Below are 20,353 nucleotides of genomic sequence, written 5' to 3'. Positions count from 1 at the left end.
ATTTTTTATATCAGTTTACAAAATGTGTTCTTTGCTTGCAACAATAACGGAACGAAATTCACTCTAGAGTTGCACCACTCCTCGAAGTTAAGCTACTTTATATTCCAGCGGACAAACGGTAGGCGGGGCCAGACCTGATAGCCACGCCCATCTTAGCTCACTTCCGTCCGTCGGAGCTCCATCCCCTCCCCTGGCTGCTTTTGTTCTCTCATTCCCAGCCAGTCCGCGCTGCCTTCAGGAGGAGCGGAGCAGTCCGACGGTAAAGCCACATGCGAAGCCCCGTCCGCCATTGGGATACTCGGCACTACATAGAAACATAAAAGGACTACTTTATTATTTTTTTTATTGTCGTTTTATTGGAGTTGTGTACCTTCTTCTACCGTAATACCGACTGTAAACTGAACAAGATGGAGAACGACGATAAATATCTCCCCGAACTGCAGGCGGAGAAGGACAGCCTGGACTCGTCTTTCACTCACGCCATGAAACTTTTAAGCGCAGGTAGAGAACTGTTACAATATTTGTTGTTTCATTGTTGTTGTTTTCTCTTTGTTTTTTATTTCTTTTTTTAAATTTTACATAGTTGTTTCCTTGTAGAGCGCCGTGATTCTTTTACATCTAAAAACCCGAATAACCGCAGTTCCAATGCGGGGTTTCCTGTTCCAATAAAGTAATATATCATTTAAATCAACTGTCCCACTGTGGGTTAGCTGAATGGTCGCAGCTGCTGCTGGGTCTCGTTAGTAATGTGAGTCACACACATCCCAGGCTCATGCCGCCTTTCTACTCGCCAACTTTAACTGCTCCCAGACCAGCAGTTGGTGTTCCGGTTTCTGCTGGTTTTCACGGAGCTTCTGCAGGCCTGGTTGAGCTGCAGATGTTAGGAAACTCCGGGACACGGCCCCCTATTTACGGTGTGAAGGAGCTGGAGGTTCATGGTGTTTCTACCATAGAGGATCTGGGACTGCTGTGGTGGGAAACCCCACGGAGGACCCTCAATCCGGCTCAATAATCTCTCTTAAATTCTTCCCTTGTTTAAAAAAAAAAACAAGCTATAAACTTTGTTGTTTAGGGCCACTGGGAAAAAAGTTAACTGATTTTTATTTTTTTTTATACATATTTCAGTTTAATATGGGGAAAAAGCTCAGAAGATAATCTCAGAGTAATTCTGACTTTAATCTCAGAAGAATTCTGACTTTAATCTCAGAGGAATTCTGACTTTAATCTCAGAAGAATTCTGACTTTAATCTCAGAAGAATTCTGACTTTAATCCCAGAAGAATTCTGACTTTAATCTCAGAAGAATTCTGACTTTAATCTCAGAAGAATTCTGACTTTAATCCCAGAAGAATTGTGGATCTTAATGTAGATGGGCAACATGAAGGAAGAGATTTGGGAGCACTCGGCTTCACTGACAAAGATGTGAGTGGTTTGAGAGGAACAGTAACACATTGGTGGAAAATTACGGAATTAGGTGACTTTTTATGTACCAGAGGGGTCCCCAGTGATGCTGTTTCTTTAACAGAGTAGCAGAAGGTGATTAAAACAAGAGAGCTAGTTTAGTCTCTAAAACGGAAATGGCTACGGCTTGATGCTAACATGTTATGAGCTGTTTGAATTCAGTCAGAATTCTGAGATTAAAGTCAGAATTCAGACGTTTTTTCTCATATTATACTGAAACAAAGTTTAAAATTTTAATTCAGTTTATTTATATAGCGCCAATTCACAACACATGTCATCTCAATGAACTTTTCAGTTCACCAGATCATACAGTCAAATGCTTTAAAAGTTTTCTATCTAAGCAAAAATCGGTTAACGTTTTTTATTTCTTCAGTGGCCCTAATCCTCTTCGTAATTGAGCAGCGGATTTTTAGAAAATCCGGGACCCGAGACCCTATTCACGGTGTGAACGAGCTGGAGGTTCATGGTATTTCTTCCATGGAGGATCTGGGACTGCTGTGGTGGAAACCTCACGGTAGTCCCTCACTCTATTGTTCCCTTTGAAAAACAAACAAAAATAAACTCCCGATAATGCCCTTAAAAGTATATTCAAGCTATGTACTATGATGTCTATGTTTTGATAAAAGGTTCAATTCTTACTAAGTGAGCCACTTTCCATTTTTATAGAATATACAACTTTGATTTTGAAATTCAAAAGGTAGACAGAGGCAATAATTGTTAATCTCGTTCCTTTAGTGTACCTTTAGTGCACAATTAAGACATTTTGTAAATGGAAATTTTTATGGGGAAAAAAAAGTAGTCCAGAAATCAAACTTTTTTAGGGGCGTGCAGGTGGTGCAGTGGCTAGTGAGCACGACCCATGCTGCGTTCAGACAGCAAGCAGCAGGAGCAGCAAAAACATGCGTGCTGCTTTATTTTGATGCTTGTACAAGTTTAGTTCTGACACGCGTCTGAAGCATCTTTGCTGCTCTAGCTGCGAGGTGGAAAAGTAGGTCTGATGTGCGCTGGGTGGAGCTACTCTATCCTTTCTTTGCCTGGAACAATGGGAGCTATATTTGCTGTGGTCGGTGGGTAAAAAGTATTTTTATTTTTTTTTTAGTTGGGAAGTTTACCTGAAAAACCAATCTGTGCAGTCAGTTCATCCAGATTACCATCCTGCCTTCAAATATTATTTCTGTCCGAGCCACTCAGACCCCCAGATACCGGTGGAGAGCTGTCATTAGGAATCCCGTTTAAGAGCAGCCTCTGGCCCGGTTGCCTCTTCTCGCTTTTCCTGTAGTGTTAGCAGCAGCTGGAAGGCGTTTATCACGTAATCCAAACTGCAGGCACTAGAATAATAAAATCAAACATATTTTACTGGCAGGTTTCTACATTTTAAGTTGATTTGACTGTTTCAGAGGAGTAATCTGCATCAGTGGTGCTGCCTGCCAGCATTAGAATAGCTCCCCTGATTGGTTGATGCGGCGCGTCAAGCAGCAAAAGTTAAAAATTTCCAGCTTCAGTAACTTCTGCTTCTGAAGCTCACGACACGCTGCTTCAGCTGCTCAAAACACACTATGGGATGTTTTGCTGCAGCAAAACGCGCATCAACCGTTGACTTTGCATGTAAATTAGCTGTTTCTGCTGCTAGTACTCGACGCCGACCGCCCCGGTTCGAATCCGGCCTGTGGTCCTTTATCCCTTGTCTCTACTCCTCTCTGCCCTTTCCTGTCAGCCTACTGTTGGAAAAAACGTGCCAGTACAGCTGTAAAAACCCCCCCAAAAATATATTTTTTTAGAGTAAGGGAACAGAATTCTCTCCATAGTAATTTAGTTTAAAATTAATTCCCACAAAGCTAAAACGGAGAAATTAGAAATGTAAAATTTGAAGAGAATAAAAGAGCAAATAATTTGTATTAAAGTCTGAGAACAGCAAAGTTATTTTGAGAACTTTGTTTCTTGAAGGCTTTTAAACTTTACTTTCTGATTGGATTTTTTTTCCTCCAAACTTACATTAATAAAGCTTCTTTTATTGCAACAATAATGAAACACAATTTACTCCATAGATGGCAGATAACATATTGGGCATCAACTGAAAACATCCTGACATATGACGATGCTTTGAGCTTTAAACTCTGAAAATGAGGAATAATGCCCTCTTTCGGTATAAATCTGGTCTTTTAACTTTGAGTAGACTATTGTTTCAGTTCCACTGGGACACGTATGTTCTATGAGATCTAAGAAAATCCAGCGTACTTGTCTGTACTTAGTGTCAGAGTGATATAGATGCTTTCCTGGCCTCATCCCCAGTAGCTTTCCCTGGATTTGCAGCTGTTAGACTGATGTGTTTGCACATTACATGTGCCCAAGTTGTCACGGCTGGATGTGAACTGGTGGTTTGAGGTGAATTGTTGCACACTGCTGGGCCACATGGAGGCGGGGACAAAAATAACAAGTGGTTAGATTCCTGTAGGTTTACCTGGAAGGTTGGCTTTCATTTCAAACTCAAAGGATTTCTTCTCGAGAACATCTTTTTAGCCAGAAATATGTTGTTTGAAATTATTATTCCATCCAAATCAGCAGATCAAACATATTATTTTTTTTTCACATTAAAGAATCTATTTTATTTATATATATATTTTATTTTATTATTTATTTTATTATTTTTTTTTTTTTTTACAAATTTTACTTTTTCACTTTTTTTTACATCGAGTTTGAGCAATTCCATTCCATGCTCACTCTAGAAGTGCACATATACTGAAACAAAATTGCTTCAGACACGGATGTTATTTTAAAGCGTACAAATCAGCTAAATGGCTGAGAATGGGAGAAAGCTTGTAATACCATGGCTGTTGGCCCTGGTATCTAAATCAGATCAGAGGTGATCTGTTAAAACATGATTTAAAGGAGGAGACAGAATCTGTGCTCCCAATGCAGGGGAAACGTCTTCTAATGGGGACGCCTGCTTTAGAGAAACACCCAGACGAGGCTCTCTGCATTTGCTGACCCAGATGTCGGTGTTGCACTCAGTCGACTGGTTGTTTCTTAATCTAAAGCTGTGCTGCACTTAAAACACTGCTGCTGCTCACCCACTTCCTGTAGACTCTTCTTCATTGGTTGCTGCTTCTTCTGCTTTGTGAAAGAATGTAAACTAAAAGATTTGAGGTACTCCGGGATGGTCGGAGCGTCGGTACCGGTTCTGATCAGTTCTGCAGATCATTCAGAGCAGCTTTGGTGTTTCTGCATATTTAGGTCATTACAGTCTATCTAAATGCATCAATGGTTTTCTTCTGCTTTGTAGAAATCGACAGAGTGCAGAAAGGAGATTCTAAGAAGGAGACGGAGACCTACCTGGACCTCTTCACAGTAAAGAACATCAAACTGAAGGAGCGAGTGCTCATCCCTGTCAAACAGTACCCTAAGGTCAGTCTGTTTCCCTGCTACTAAACCTTTAAACAGTGAACCCTGTAGGACTGGTGTTTTTCTACACTTTTAGTTTACTCTAAGCCAAGCTTCCTATGTAACCTCAAATTTTAGTGCTGAACTGGTCAGCAAACTTTCCCCTTGAGGAGTTCTGCATAGAGCCCATTGACAGATGAATTTTTTTTATTTTTTATCTTGAATGCAAAATGTTGATATATTATATTTAACATTTTGGTATAAGTGCTGCTCTAAGTGTATCAGTCTGTCAGCTAGAGGCATGTTTTAGAGTCTCTATACAACAGTTAGCGATTAATCGATTACTAAATTAGTTGATGATTATTTCAATAATGGATTAATCCGATTCATTGTTTCAGCTCTACAACTATCAATGAATTCTGCTGCAGCAGAAGTCCCAATAATCGAGTCCCTCGATTATTGGGACTCTTTAGGCACTTGGGAATAACTAAAAAAAAAGAATAATAAAAAAAGAATATATATATGAGAGAGAGAGATATCAATTACTAGTTTGTTTTTGGGAGTGTCATCCTTTAGATCCACGGCTTCACTTTCGCTGCATAATGTAGCGTCGCTGAGGTTGATGGAGCTCATTTGTGTTTCATGCTGATGAAGATTCAGTCATCCAGGTCATAGTCATTCCGTAAAAGTTAAAAAAAACAATCCACTGGACTTGGTTTCCAAGGTTTGAAGACGTTTCACTTCCCCTCCAGGAAGCTTTCTCAATTCAAATGTCAGAATTTGAATTGAGAAAGCTTCCTGGAGGGGAAGAGAAACATCTTCAAACCTTGGAAACCAAGTCCAGTGGATTGTTTTTTTTTTACTTTTACAGAATAACATTTGTGTTTCAGTTTAGCCAAAAATTGTTGCTTCTCTTTCCTCAAAGCCTGGTTGGCAGTTGCAGATAATTGTAATACACGCTGCAGACTTTGTTCAGGGATGGAGGAGACAAAGATTGCAGGGTCTGGCTCAGTGCAGGGATGATGGCAGCTGACAGCGCTGCCGCCCTCAGGGGCTCGTATTGACTGTCTGGTAAATGTTAAGGCTCTGCAGTGTGTGTTAGCAGAGAACCTCTGACAGTGATTGCTCCCTCAATCTCTTGGTATTTAACTTTGATTGTCAGGCTAATTTTGCTCTGCTTTGTTGCTCTGTTAGTTTAATTTCGTGGGGAAGATTCTGGGACCACAGGGCAACACGATCAAACGTCTGCAGGAGGAGACTGGAGCCAAGATCTCTGTGCTGGGCAAAGGATCCATGAGGGACAAAGCCAAGGTACGTGTAGAGAGGCAGGGAATGGACCAGATGTTAGCAACCTGCAGGAAATCTGCACGTAATGCTAAGGCCATTTGAGCGCCACACATCGGTTTCCCTTTCTGTCTCATTATTGGGCTTCATTGAGGCTCCCCCCCCCACCCTCTGAGGTGGATAAAATGTGATAACAGTTTGCATAGTTCATATAACTGCCTCCCCATGCTCTCTCACACTGACCTAATGTTGCTCCGTCTCAGGAGGAGAACCTGAGGAAAGGCGGCGAGCCGAAGTACGCCCACCTTTCCATGGAGCTGCACGTGTTTATCGAAGTGTATGCCCCCGTGCCGGATGCCTACCTGCGCATGGGGCACGCCATGGAGGAGGTCAAAAAGTTCCTGTTCCCTGTAAGTTTGCTGCTCTTCTGTCGGCTTTCCATGAAATCGATTAGTTGGACAGGTCTAACAGCATTTGTTTTAATACTTTAAAATTTTATTTCATTTAGTAAAAAAAAAAAAAAAAAAAATCTTTTTGGGAAAAAAAAAGGTGAAAGAATAACAGACTAGACGGTGGAAGGATTCTGTATCTGATCAGAACAAAAAGGGTGATTATATTGGGCAATGACTATACTATCAAACAATAATATGTAGTTGCAATGCTGCTGTGATTAACCCATATTTCCTCCTTTTTGGTAGTTTAAAATAAATAAATTTTCCTAAAGTACCAATCTTGACAAGTTTTAGCATCTGAACTTTTAAACTCTAGAGCAAATATCTCACAGGATTTTAATCACTTAGTAAATCGGAGGTCTTCAACAGGGGGTTCGTGACCCCTAGGGGGTCCATGGGGATGGCAAAAGTTTAAGATAAATGGAGGCAGAAGATGTCTTTCAGTCATCAATGCACACATTCAGCGACACACAGGAGCTCTTTCAAGCTGGGCACCGTTTCATTCACAACACCTGTCCCATCGACCAGGAATCAGAATCAGAAATACTTTAATAATCCCAGGGAGAGATTACTTTCGTTACATGACAAAATCTGTACTAGAGTGACTATAGGACCAGTTTGATATAATACAATTTTATACAATATATATAATTAGGGGGTCCCCGCTCAAATCTCGCCATCAGTTTGCGGGTCCTTGGCCTGGAAAACGTTGAAGACCTCTAAAGCAAATGATTCTTAGCTGTTTTGCTTTTGGACACATTGATATTTCAAATAAGTAAAATTTGGATTTAATACGGTTTCTAATGTTTATTTTAAAAGTAAGATCGAAAAGTCTGGATTGACGAGTGCTGCCCCTCCCCCAGCTGCTGCTAAAGGGGCAAGCAGTGAGTCCACAGTTCTCTTCTGTTTAGTTAAAAAGACATTGGAGGCTAACAAACCCAGACTAAAGTGGAATTAAGGCTGGGAGATATAGCTTAAGTCTCTTTCTTTTTTCCACTGAATTTATTTGATTTCCCTGCTTAAGTTTCATAATAATGTTTTACTTAAAAAAAAACAAAAAACCAAACAAACAAAAAAGCTTTTATTGCAATCATCCCCTCTGAGAGGAGACAAGAACTTGGAGGGCAACGAAAATGAATCCGTGAAACAAGCTTGTAAAACAATCATGCTTCATAACCAGCAACCAAAATAAAAAAAAACAAAAAAACAGAACATTTGTAGAGTCAAACAGAGAGGAGCAAACACTTTACTATTTATTTATTTTGTCCTTTTTTCAGCAGATGGGGGAAACATTTTATACAAGTTATATTTCTAAGGAGAGCTGATTTTTTTTCTATGCTTCTAGGTTCTGATCTGAAATTAAAGAAATTAAACATTTATTTTAACATAATCATATTTTCTTATTGTTCTTCTCAAGAAGGAGCCCCCCCGCAGCGGCTTGGGTTGTGGAACATCACTCTCATGATAGGCGGCTGATTAATCACTTAGCAGCCTTATTGTTTTTATACATCTTTTTATTTGACTCAATATAAGGCTTTAGAAATGTTAAATATTAATGTATAATTGTTTTTAATAAAGTCCATATCACAAACACATAAATTTATAGTTAATTAAAGTTTGTTCCATCAGATAAATCAACATCCGCTTCATAGGATTTATTTTTTCATTGTTGTAATGTTGCCACCATCCACTAGAGGGATCCAGTTTTAGGAGGAGCCTCATCAGTATTTTCAAGAGAAGCAATGCCAAAGTGGAGGCTTTCTAGAGCAGAAACATGAATCAATCCAGAGTCCAGTACAGATTGTTTCCATTGTTTAATGGCTACGAGGATGAAGGATGAACTTAATGGGGTTCTGTTTGTTATTAACACCGAGTAAACTCAAAATAATTGCCCGTTTAACCACCTGTTTGTAAAGGTGCCGCTAGCAGCTAGGGTTGTCAAAAGTATCGAAACTCAAAAAAGTATTGATACTGAAATGTTGTATCCGGATACAATACTCGTTTTTAAAAGTATCGATACAGTGCTACCACCAGTGGCACCTAAGCGGTCATTCATCTAAAGTGCAGAATAGAGGAAAATGTACTTTCAGAACACTTTATGATTGAATAATTCTGTGCACTTTTCAGTTTCAGACTTTTTTTTTTGTAAGAGGTGCAGCTGCTGAGAATTATTTTTGTTTTTTAACCGGTTTGGCTAGTGTCATTGTGATGTGTGCAAAGCTTAGCCAAGGAAGGAACACTTAATTTTATAAGTTTTTTATCAAGCTTGCTTAATGTTGTGCACAGCATACAACCATTATTGTGTTTATTTATTGTATTTTATTTATTAATGAAAATATTTATGTAGAATTTTGGAGTCTTTGTTTTTATCCTTGTGGTATCGAAAATAGTATCGAGTATCGAATATTTTCCTTAGTATCGGTATCGAGTTGAAAAGTTTAGTATCGTGACAACCCTACTAGCAGCACAAAGTCTCTAAGCACTGAAGGTTGGTTTAGGCTAAAAAAGGAGAGAAAAGGAGATGAATCTTCACAGGATAGTTTTTTTACCCAAACTTTAAAGACTTTCTTAAAAAAACTCATTAAACCAGATTGAAGACAGTCCGTCACAATAAGCATGCAATCCGATCAGGAATCGTGAAGTCGGGAGAAAATCAAACATGAGTGATTTTCAATCGGCCGTTGTGGGCCACTTGCTCAGTGCACTAACAAGGATTCTTCTTCTTTCTCTCGGATGAAAACACTGAAGCATGGCGGTGGAGTGAGTGAAATGGAGTTCTTTCTGTTATATTGACAGTCCAAATACGTCGTCTCCTTTTCTTTTTAGGGCTTTCAGCGCAAAATTGCACTAATTGCCAAGGCAGCGTTTCACTCTAGTTAGCTTCATTTTCCTCTTCTACTGGTTTGGCTTCTGGATAGACGAGTCAGAGTAGCGCCATCTCACTGCGGAGCTGAGTCCGACGTGGTTTTTAGACGTACAGTGTGAGCAGGTAGATCGCATCAGAGCGTCAGGTCGCACATTGTGAGAACATGCATTGTGAGCTGTGAACTCACACTGTACGAGGAAACCCTGCGATTTCGTTGTAGAGTTAGAGCTGTAGCTGCGTGCAACGATTGAAAATAATCAAAGTGTCTGCACGGCTTTACCTTGAGCAAACACGCAATTGAAGTCTGTAGCACAGAAGGAAGCAGGGCTGCGTTCACCATCGGTCGGCCTTCCTGGGTCCATCACTGCTCTTTTAACGAGGTCTGAGCCCAGAGATGTACCGCTCCACCGCCGAGGACTTACTGCTCCAACAGAGAGTCAGGCTAACAGGCCCCTCAGCAGCTACTGAATGACTGAGCTGCATTAGTATTGCTGTCATGGAGAGCGCTGTCCACCTGTCCCAACAATTAAAGCTTGTAATCTGCAGGCCTGTCATTTGGAACAGAGCTGCAGTTTGTTCCTAGAAAATAAGAGGCTGTGTTGGGGACATTTCTCTACACTTGAAGTATTGGTGCTCAGGTATTCAGAGGATTTGTTCTCCCACATCCTTTTTGTGTTTACAGCTGTGAATGCCAAAGCGGATCACAGCCGTCCTGTGAAACATATCCACAGATCTTATTTCTAACGGCGGCCATGGATTCAGTCAGCGGAAAGTTTTCCCTCCATTCTGCTGCAGCAGAATCAGAGGCTATTATCTACAGGCCTAATTCCAGGCTGGATTTGATGGACGAGCCAGAACTGATCGGGCCACAGTGCAGCTTCAAACGGCAGATCTCGTCTGCTCAGACATGTCGCTTGACTGATCCAGCCTGACTCGTTGTTTTGTAGATAAAATAAGGTTACTGCTGATGCAGTCACGCCAGGCGTGTCAGGGCATATCTAGAGATGAGATGAATGTTTTCTGCATGATGGGAAAGAACAGAGTGGATGAAGGTGTTGAAGCCTCCCAGTCCTTAACAGCCCCACTCACTCACACGGAGGCTTTTCCCCTACTTCCCGAGCTTTAGATGGGGGGCACTCCCCCCCCCACCACTCCAGATTTTTGCACAGTCACTCTCCAGTCTATTAAACCATTTCTCCCTGTTTCTGCTCTGCTTCTGTTCCTGCAGGACATGATGGACGACATCTGCCAGGAGCAGTTCATGGAGATGGGCTACCTGAACGGAGGCCAGGAGCATGGAGGCAGAGGCCGAGGGGGCATGCCTATCAGGGGCCGGGGTGGCCCCCCTGCAGGAGCACAAAGGTAAAGAGACAGGGGCATGAAGAGAGCGGGGAACTAAGGATTATCTCTTTTTCTTTTCTCTCTTTCCTTTAGCCATTCAGACCGTTTTATTCCCACCCTGGTGTGTAAAGCCGGGCATACAATGTACAATTTTTTTTCTTTTTATTCAATCGTTGCACGTCTTTACAGCTACAGAAACCGCAGGGTTTCCTCGTACAGTGTGAGTTCACAGCTCACAATGCATGTTCTTACTCTGTGCGACCTGATGCGCTCTACCTGCTCACACTGTACGTCTAAAAACCATGTCGGACTCGGCTCCGCAGTAAGATGGCGCTACTCTGACTCGTCTATCCAGAAGCCAAACCAGTAGAAGAGGAAAATGAAGCTAACTTGAGTGAACCGCTGCCTTGGCAATTTGTGCAATTTTGTGCTGAAAGCCCTAAAAAGAAAAGGCGATGACGTATTTGGAAAAAGACATGGCTGACAGTCTGTCAATGTTATGTCTTCTTCTTCCTCTGAGAGGAAGAAGAAGAATCCTTGTTTGCCCACTGAGCGATTTGCCCACAACGGCCGACTGAAAATCAAACATGTTTGATTTTCTCCCGACTTCACGATTCCTGATAAGGAGATGGTCGTGAGAGGCTGATTGCCCCTCGTTACCCTCGAACAATACACAACACACGATCAGGCTGAAAGTCGGCCCGATTGAAAAATTCTCGTACACGTACAGTGTAAGCCCGGGTTAACACTTCTAGAGGTTTTCTAAGCCAAAACAAGGCTTTGCTTTTGGTCTACCCTATAAAACCTCGAACTTTCCCCCCTTTCTTGTTTTTTTAGTTTGGAAAAACCTTTCTTGGCGGGGAGGCAAACGTTTTTCAGGTTTGGAACCAAGGCCCGTTGGTTTTTTTTTTAAACACTTTTTTGGAACTTCTACCTTTTGAAACCTGTAAAATGTTGCCATTTAATTTTGTTTCTAACTAGTTATTTTCTATAAAAATGTATTTCTAAAGATTCTATAAACAGTATTCTCTAAATGTCAAACTTTTTTTTAAATCTTAAAATGGTTTTAGACGCCTGTGGAACTCAAATTATCATTTTTTGAATCACCTTTGAATTAATACTTCTGGTTTTGCAGGCTGACACGAATGTTGGGCTTTATTTTTAGTAACCAACTAAACCCCAATAGAAGCAAAGAGTTGATTATAAAAGGTCACCTGTGCTTAACTGTAGAGGCAAGAGTAAAGGCTGCTCCCTTTACTAATAGCCCAGGGCTTAATGTGGCCTCCAGGGGGCTGTGATCACCATGGAGGAGTGTTTTTAGTGAACAGGAATAAAATTATTAGATTCTTCTCTCCTTCAACTTCATTCTGTCCTCCAGGGGGAGGGGGATGCCTCCTCACGCTGCTGCAGCCAGAGGAGGGGTGAGCAGAGGAGGCCCAGCCAGAGGTGGAGCGGTGAGGGGTGCCCCCGCCGGCAGAGGGGGGCCTCCTGCTGCCCCAGCCAGAGGGGCGGTGGCACCGCGCGCCAGACCCCCAGCGGGCGGACCGCCTCAGAGGATGGCACCACCCCCTGCTCACCAGCACACCACTGGGACAGCAGCAGAGAGCTACGACGAATACGTAAGTTTGTGTTCAGGATGTTCGTTGCTTTCTAAAACCTTTAGGACAGATTCAGACGTTTTGACGCTCTTGATTCCTGAACATCCGCCCCTTTACCCACTACTCTGCAGGGCTACGATGAGAGCTACACAGACGCCGCCTACGAGTCGTACGACAGCTATTACAATCAGCCGCAGGCGTAAGTGAATCATAAATCTCTGAACCCACATCGTCTATTTTCACTTCAAATCACTGGAAAATACCCCAAGTGTGGCTCAGTTTCTGTACTTTGAGCTTGGATCTTATCTGTAAAAGCCAAATTAAGTCCCTGGACGTTAAACTCTGCTGCTTTGGACATTAAATATAAATATTTGAACCTGTTTATGTCTTCTAGGGAACCAGAATATTATGACTACGGACACGGAGAAACAACAGAGTCATATGAGTCGTATGGTAAGAGTTAACTTTATTGATTTATTTGTTTCACCCAGAACATCTGTGCTATCAGAGCAGGCATTTTTTTTTTTTTTGGTTTAATGATTTTTTTAAGAAGTCTTTAAAGTTTGGGTAAAAAAATTAGTTTACATTTTCACTGGTTTTGTGTCTCTTTCTTGCTGTACTTCCCTCCTCCCCTTTTCTTCCATCCTTTAGCTATCATATTGAAAGTCTCTCCATTATTTTTCTTCCAGAATTTCCTTCAGGCTGCAAAAAAATGTTCTTTGACTCTGCCCTCGGCATTGCTTATTTTTAAATCGGTGGTTTTTAACGTGATGTTTTCTCCGTGTCTTGTCCAGCCCAAGACGACTGGAACGGCACCCAGCGAACAACTCCAGGGAAAGCCCCTCCCCCCTCCAGAGGTGGCAGCACGGCGTACCGGGAGCACCCGTACCGACAGTACTGAAGCAGACCCTCCACCCTTAGTGTTGCCCCGACAACCGCCTGTCTGCCACGGCAGCTCTCGCTTTAAGAAGCCTGACAAAAGTAATTGTCCGTTTTGTCTTTGGTTCGGTCTTTTCCCCTCACTGGACTTCTACCCGACAGAGCAAATTGGGAACTGGAAATTGGACCAGTTTTTTTTTTTTTTTCCTTTTTTTTTTTAAATGTTTGATTTGATCACAAAGCCCCTCACCCCCCCCGATCATACCCCCTGTCCAGCAGACCAAAATGGATCCGTGGGCACCCCTACAAGATTTCATTTACATTTTTTTTTTCTTTTTTCCTGCTGTATATTCTCCTCCCCCCTCCCTCCCGTCTTGGCTTTTTTGCATTGTTCACTTTTGTAATGTTCGAGAAATAGTCTTTTAAGTAGAATTAGAGGCTCGAGAATTAATTGTCTAAAGAATCAATTTTAATTGTTTTTAAATATAAAGAAACCTGTTAAGGGTCAGTTGCAGATTCCCATTTAGGCTACATTTCAAAATTCTGTTAATATAGCTTATTAAAATACCCTTTTTGTTATTAACCTTTTAATCATGTAACATTTAAAACCAAAAAAACAAAAAAAAAAGCTAAATTAAGAAAAGGCTAAAGCAAAGTTAATGGAATCGGTGCAATTCAATCTCTAATGGTTTGTTTTTAAATAGTTCTAAATTAGCATCAGGCAGCGATTATCATTTGTTTTCATTATTATTGTGCGTAGAGTTTTGAAATATAGCCCTAATAGACACTGTTGAGATGGATTGTCCTTATATCCTCCATTTTTTTATTTTAAATTTAAAGCTAAAAATGAATCCAAATAATGAATAAATCTGTGCCACTAAACGGCTTCTTTAAATCCGGTTCAGGTCTTCATTGTGATTTGATGCTATATAAACTGCATGCAAAAAAGTCCAGAAAAAAAAAAGAAGGATTGGGACAAAAATCTCCACATGGGTCTTCTCTTGCTGTAGAGAAGGGATCCTGCAGCTCAATCCAAAACTCTTGTACATATTTTAAAATATCCTAATTGTACTTACTCTGCCACTAGTGTCTGTACCCTCTCCATTAAAATGCATTATACTCCTTGTGTAAGCTTGGCTAAATAGGTTACTAAATCTGTCCAAAAGATGTTTTGCAGCAATTTGTCAATAAAGCTTAGTCTGTTTTTTATGAAATCTAACTGGCTTTATTTGTTTCCTGTCCTGTTAAAATTCTTTTTTTTTTCCAGTCAGATGTAGGTGTTTTTTATTTAATTTTTTTATTTTTTCCTCCTTTCTTTGTTTCTTATTTAAAAGCGCTTTTTAAATCTAAATGAATGTATTGCCGTCTGGAGACTTCAGCCGTACTAAATGATGTCTTGAATGATTATCAAAAGAGCACAACTTATTCTCTCTCTCTCTTTCTATACTTTTTAAAAAGGAGCCAGAGGTAAGACCTCTAAAATAACCTGGATAGCTTCCTAATGTGTATAGAGTTCTAAAGCATTGAATGCCTGGGTATGTATAAGACTTTTTCAATCCTTATACCTGTGGTCGTAATCGTCGGTGAGAATTTGCTTTCATAGCAGCTGAAAATTAACCCCCATTCAGGTCTAGGCCTCATTGTCACGAATGAAGCTGGCGCAATGGCTACTTTAGTACAGAGTAATGGCAGTGCAATGGAGAGGATGCTTATAACCTAGACAACTCCACTGTAAAAGGTAACCTTAACCCTAAATGTTTAATTGCTTTAATGTTTAACCTGCTGGTAAATCCAAACCCTTTCTTTTAAAATATATTCTTACAATCATGAGAACAAAAAAGGTTCGGTTTAAAAGTAAAAGGAAGGGGAAGGGGAGAAAAAAAAGCAACATAATATTATAGTGGATTTTATGTGCAAAAATAATAAGTTGTTTGGTATTAAAATATGTTAGGGTAGTGTTAATGCAACGCCTGCTAAAATGAACAGAGCCAAATGTGTGTCCATATCTTCTGCCGTTACGTTTTGATTTGCTGTCTAAAGGATTTCAAATGTTCCACCTGTAAAGTTAGCTTAAAGTTGCATGATTTATTTTGGTTTATCTGGTAGACATTGCATGTGGTGTTTCAAGTGTCTCCCAGTGTTTTCTTGACACGGTGCTGATTAGTGCTTTGTCCCTCCTGCAGGCACAGCTACCGGTCACCAAACGTCAGGAGCGTGAAGGAGTCGGATACTAAAGAGTGCTCAGGTTGGTCTGCTGCCAAGAAACCCACTGCTTTTATGTTGGGGTTCAAATCCCTTAAGGTTTATTTTTTTTCACATTACAGCTAAATCTATAAGGAATATGTAACTAGAATGTCCTTGAAATGCCACATTGTAACCATACCTCATGAAATGATAAACATTTTTTTTAACCTTGCCTGAATCAAGTGATTCAAACTGTGTGGAAGTCGGTTAGTTCTCATTTTAGTGAAACGAAGATTAACAGACTAGTTAAAAAAAAAAAAAAAACAGTTTGAGAATTATATTCTATGCTTGTGTCCTGCTTTTTAGTCCAGGGCTTTAGCTTTAGCTGACTTCATGGACGCGGCAGCAGCCTGTGAGACAGCGCTGAGGGACGTAGAGAGAGATTGCTGCCTTGACCAGAATTTCACCAAATAGAGAAAAAATCATTAGATTTATCTAAAAAAAAATAAGTAGGCAAACTGGACCATTGTTGTTTTTTTTAACCAGTTTGTGCCATATGCTGACCAGCTTCACAGAAAGACTTAAAGGTGCAGCAGGAGATCTTTTCTGATTCATTTTTTACCATATAGCTTAAAGATCTCCCCACAGCCTCTTAGAAAGCAGTGAAATAGAAGTGAAATTAAACTAAATGGTCCCCGCTACAGTGAGAAATTCAATTCAGTTTATTTCTATAGCACAACAAAAGTCATCTCAAGGCACTTTACAGTTCACTAGATCATCCAGTCAAATTGATTCAAAGTTTTCTATCTAAGGAAAACCAGCTGATTGGATCGACTCATCGACTCGAAGACAATCCCTCACACTAAGCATGCTTGTAGCGACAGTGAAGAGGAAAAACTCCCTTTTAACAGGAAGAAACCTCCAGCAGAACCAGGCTCAGTGTGAGCGGCCATCTGCTGAGGCCGACTGGGGTTCAAGGAGACAGAAGCAGAGACACAAAAAGCAACTGTAAAAGGAAACACACAGCCAGGCAGACGAGCTCCGAGCCAGCTCCCATGTCAGAGGATGAAGTGATGTTCCCACAGCGTGCTGATCAGAGCTGAGGGGATTTAAACGCTTGCCGAGTCGTTTGACCCAGGTAGACGCGTGCCAGTGAGCCGTTCCCACTATCGCTAAAAGCTGATTGTTGCCGGGTTTAAAAGGGTTTTTTGGGTATTTGTGATCACTGGTCAGGTCGCACTTTATTACTTACAGCTCTGTGCGGTCCCGGCCGGGTTTTGAAATGGGGATCATTGCGGGTGACTTTGTCGGATCTCGGTGCTGAACTCTACGGTTGGGGGTGGATATAGTTTTGAAAAATCCGACCCCTGCAGGTCTCTGTAGTATGCGATCCTTTATGTTTGGCATTATGTTTACAGTTTTTTTTTTTTATTATTGTGAAGGCAGAGCAGCTTTTCTTTAGTTATAGCAGTGCATCATGATCAGTTGCATTTAGCTGAAACTCTGCAATATAACTGTCAACTTTAGTTTTTATGGGGAATAAAACTTTAAGGACACAAATTTTCAGAGTTTGAAAAACATAAGAGGGTTTTGCAGGCTATGCGTTCACAGCAAATGCATTTTAAGTGTCAACAAACCTAATGTTCCAAGATGATGCTGTTAATTTTAAAGTCAGGCTCTGGATGCTTCAGTTGTTGAGCTGTTTTGTTTCTTATTTTTGCTGTCGAGGGCATCTTGGCTTCATTTGCTTTGAGTTGGAGGGAAAAAATAAGTTATTTTAACATGTTTTTAAGCAAGAAAGTCCACCTTAAAATATCCCCTGTGCAGCCAGTTTACAATAATCCATTCTGTCTGCAAGTCTTTGTGTTCAATCCTGAGTTTTTTTTGTGAAATCCAATAGTTTTGTGCTGTAGTTCACATTTCCAAATGTATGTGACCTGTATTCATGCATCTCAAGCATCCCCAATAGAGGATGCCATGATGTCAAAGTAGTGAGCGTGATCTTTGCTGATGTAAATGTGAGATCACAGCTTGAATAGTGTCTGCTTCCAAGGCACCTCCTGGATCTGCTTCTGATTGGTTATTGGTCAGAGTCCATCTGCAAAGCTGTAGCCTGATAAACCAGACTAAATGTGAGATTAAATGTGTAATTTAATCTGGCCCAGATGAATGAGACATCGGAAGATTGTTGATGAGAACAACCCGTTGTTTTTCAAACCATGTCTGTTGTCTGTGCCTATTGGCCAACGCTCTGATCAATGAGCGCGACTGACTGTGACGTAGTAAGCGAGACAGAAAGCCGGTAGGGGAGTGTAAACAAAGAGCCTGTCGGTAAAAACTGAATACGTCCTTCTTAAAAATGAATGAGCGTAGAGCCTCTTCCTGCTCACGTTTCAATGAAAACTCCAAGTCTAATCCTTCCAAAACTGATTCCAAAGCTGAGTCAAACGAGAACTGATCAATAGTTGTTGCCATCTTCCTTGTTGTGTTTTCTCCAGCGTTGTGCAGCATTGTCATGGCGCACTCAAAACCCCGCCTGCTTTAGATCCAAAAATTCAAAACGTATCTCTGCGTTGTGATTGGCCCACCAGTTCTAGGGCCTGGGGCATTGATCGACGCAAGACCCCTCACAGGAAAAAATTATTTTGGCCGCTGGTGGGTGGGGCTAGCTTTATAGGCTAGCTAAGGTTCAGATTTCCCAAACCCAACGTTCGCCGCTCTGAATGCTTAAACGTCACTCAAGACTATGGAAACCCTGCGAGACGCTCGAAATGCATCTGTTATGAACGCACCTTAAACAGGGTGACCGCTTTGGAAGTTTTGCTTCAAGGTGCGACAAGAAAATGGGTCAAAGTTAAGATGGATTTTGCACCAAGTACAAGCATGTCAATGTTTTACTCCCAAGTTAAATTGATTTTATAACCTTTATATAATCTTGCTTGAAGCAGGACTTTACTGTTTGTGTCAAAGTGCTTCCTTCTACTTGGATGCATGGATTAGACTCCAACTCTGTTCTCTTCTGTGGTGACAAACCCACATTGATTGAATTACTGCCCCATAGAGGGCTGGAGGTAGGAATGTCTTTGTCCTACTTAGGTGGACTAAAATTGGGTGCCTGTGCTGTTTTTGAAAATGTGTTTTGTTAAATTGAGGTTTGCAAATGCAACTAACTGCTCGGCCCTAATCTGGAAACTAGATGCATAAATTCAGGCCAATTCTGGAAGAAAACCTGTTAGAGGCTTCATATGTGGGAGATTTTAATCTTTTTATGACTGTTGAGACTTAGAGTTAGAATATCATTCTAAATCCAGACTCTTTAAGCCATGCGTTTAAACTGTTTTACAAAGAATGGTGTGAAACATGCATCCAGAATGAGGCCTGATAGAATATTTTCTCTTAAAAGGATTGAAAAAGAGATGCATACTTTTCCTTTCTACTTAACGATTTAGCTTATTTTATTGATGCTGATTTATCAGACTTGTTAATGTGACTAAATGTGAAAAAGTCATCCTTTTATATAGGTTTATATGGGTTATATAAAAAGATGTGTCCAGATCAGCATTTATTCTATTTATTGTAATTGTTGACTTGATTTTTAAAGTGATTTGTTTTAACAGGGGATCCCAAAGCCAGAGTTTTAATGTTAAAATATTTGCAATTTGGGAGTTTTAATTATAAAAGACTTCTAGAAGAGTCATTTTATTCCATCTTCTCTTAATACTCATGAAGAAGAGTGTGTTCCCAACGCCTGGGGGCCTTTCAGCCACCCTAACATTATTCCACATCTCTGATATTCACAGCATTTCAAAGGTTGGCTGATTCTCATGATTGCCCAGATTTCTGGAAATGGCCTTCCTTTTGACAGTGCCTTTGAGTCTGAGGGAGGGGGGGCATGGTGGCAGCACTGCTGTGGTTTGAGGGGATGTGACTAATGAGGGGAAGGGGAGCTGGAGGCTCGCTGACGCAGGGAAAACTGAAAGAAAGGGGGCTCTGAATCCAAAAATGGACTAATAGGGGAGGGATTTATTCCTCATCAACCTTGGGTGAAGCTGCTTTGAGAATAAATGCCTACTTTTAGGGTTACTGGCCCTCCTTTTTAACAGAGTTTATTGTTGCCTGCGTTTGTGTCAGAAATAGTAAATTGTAATAATTATTGAACTTTATAGATCTAACATTGGAGAAATTTACCTCTGCATTTAACCTATCCGCTTGGAGAGCAGTGGGGCGCCTGGGGAGCAATGGGGGTTAAGGGTCTTGCTCAGAGAGCCAGGGTGGCAGTCTGTGGGAGTGGGTGTGGAACTTACAACCTCAGGATTCGGTTAAGCTGCCACTCCCACCTGTATAACCAGCTAAAGGCTGATTTATACTCAGAAACCAGGTCGTCTGCGTGTGTCGCAGTGAATGCAGATACGCCCCCACCCCTTCCGCAGACACTCTGCTGCACCTTTCCAAAATTCTAGACAGGAGGCCTCTGATTGGTCAAATCTGCTCTACACAATGCGTATTTCCTGTTTGTACAGGGGCTGGGGCTGCGATCATCCCGCAGACCTTCCCGCTATCATCACAGCCCCTGTACAGGAGAGCAGAAGACTTTATCTTTCAGCCAGGCCAACAATTGCCTTTCAGAGACTTAGACAGGTATGCGGAATCGCAGGCTAACAAAAGAAGCCAAACCACCACCATCCCAAAGGGGTGGACCCCTTCGTCCATTTCAATTTGCATGTTTTCAAAACAAAAACAAGTCTTTGTTGGGCTACTGTTTAAACCTCAAACTCAATGCTATTCCTGACATTTTGAATTGAAAAAGCTCCCTGGATGGGAAGCGAAACTAGCCTGATGTAGTCCTACTCAATTCTAGTCAGAATATGAGTCTGATACTGCTCCATAGAGCTGTGATTATGGGGCGTGTTT

General features: G+C 41.1%; 1 protein-coding gene across 2 annotated transcripts in view; it reads left to right on the top strand.

The window, feature by feature from the left end:
• Positions 1 to 213: 213 nt before the first annotated feature.
• The window catches only part of LOC107087381 (KH domain-containing, RNA-binding, signal transduction-associated protein 1-like), a 22,747-nt gene continuing 2,607 nt past the window's right edge, over positions 214 to 20,353 (top strand). The window contains exons 1-10 of one of the 2 annotated variants that reach the window (XR_001481344.1): positions 214 to 501; positions 4,741 to 4,862; positions 6,033 to 6,149; positions 6,386 to 6,532; positions 10,669 to 10,802; positions 12,160 to 12,400; positions 12,511 to 12,578; positions 12,774 to 12,832; positions 13,174 to 13,360; positions 15,442 to 15,503. Coding sequence is in view for 1 of the 2 variants with exons in the window: in XM_015378939.1 (XP_015234425.1) it covers positions 408 to 501; positions 4,741 to 4,862; positions 6,033 to 6,149; positions 6,386 to 6,532; positions 10,669 to 10,802; positions 12,160 to 12,400; positions 12,511 to 12,578; positions 12,774 to 12,832; positions 13,174 to 13,280 (1,089 nt within the window). In the remaining variant the exon portion in view is untranslated. Of the gene's footprint in view, positions 502 to 4,740; positions 4,863 to 6,032; positions 6,150 to 6,385; positions 6,533 to 10,668; positions 10,803 to 12,159; positions 12,401 to 12,510; positions 12,579 to 12,773; positions 12,833 to 13,173; positions 14,247 to 15,441; positions 15,504 to 20,353 lie in introns of those variants that run through there. The other variant, XM_015378939.1, reaches the window with a different exon arrangement.

This window comes from Cyprinodon variegatus, unplaced genomic scaffold (assembly GCF_000732505.1).
Source record: "Cyprinodon variegatus isolate N-32 unplaced genomic scaffold, C_variegatus-1.0 Scaffold182, whole genome shotgun sequence".
NCBI lineage: Eukaryota > Metazoa > Chordata > Actinopteri > Cyprinodontiformes > Cyprinodontidae > Cyprinodon > Cyprinodon variegatus.
The sequence above is the reverse complement of the archived record's forward strand: the minus strand, read 5'-3'. Positions and strand labels throughout refer to the sequence as shown.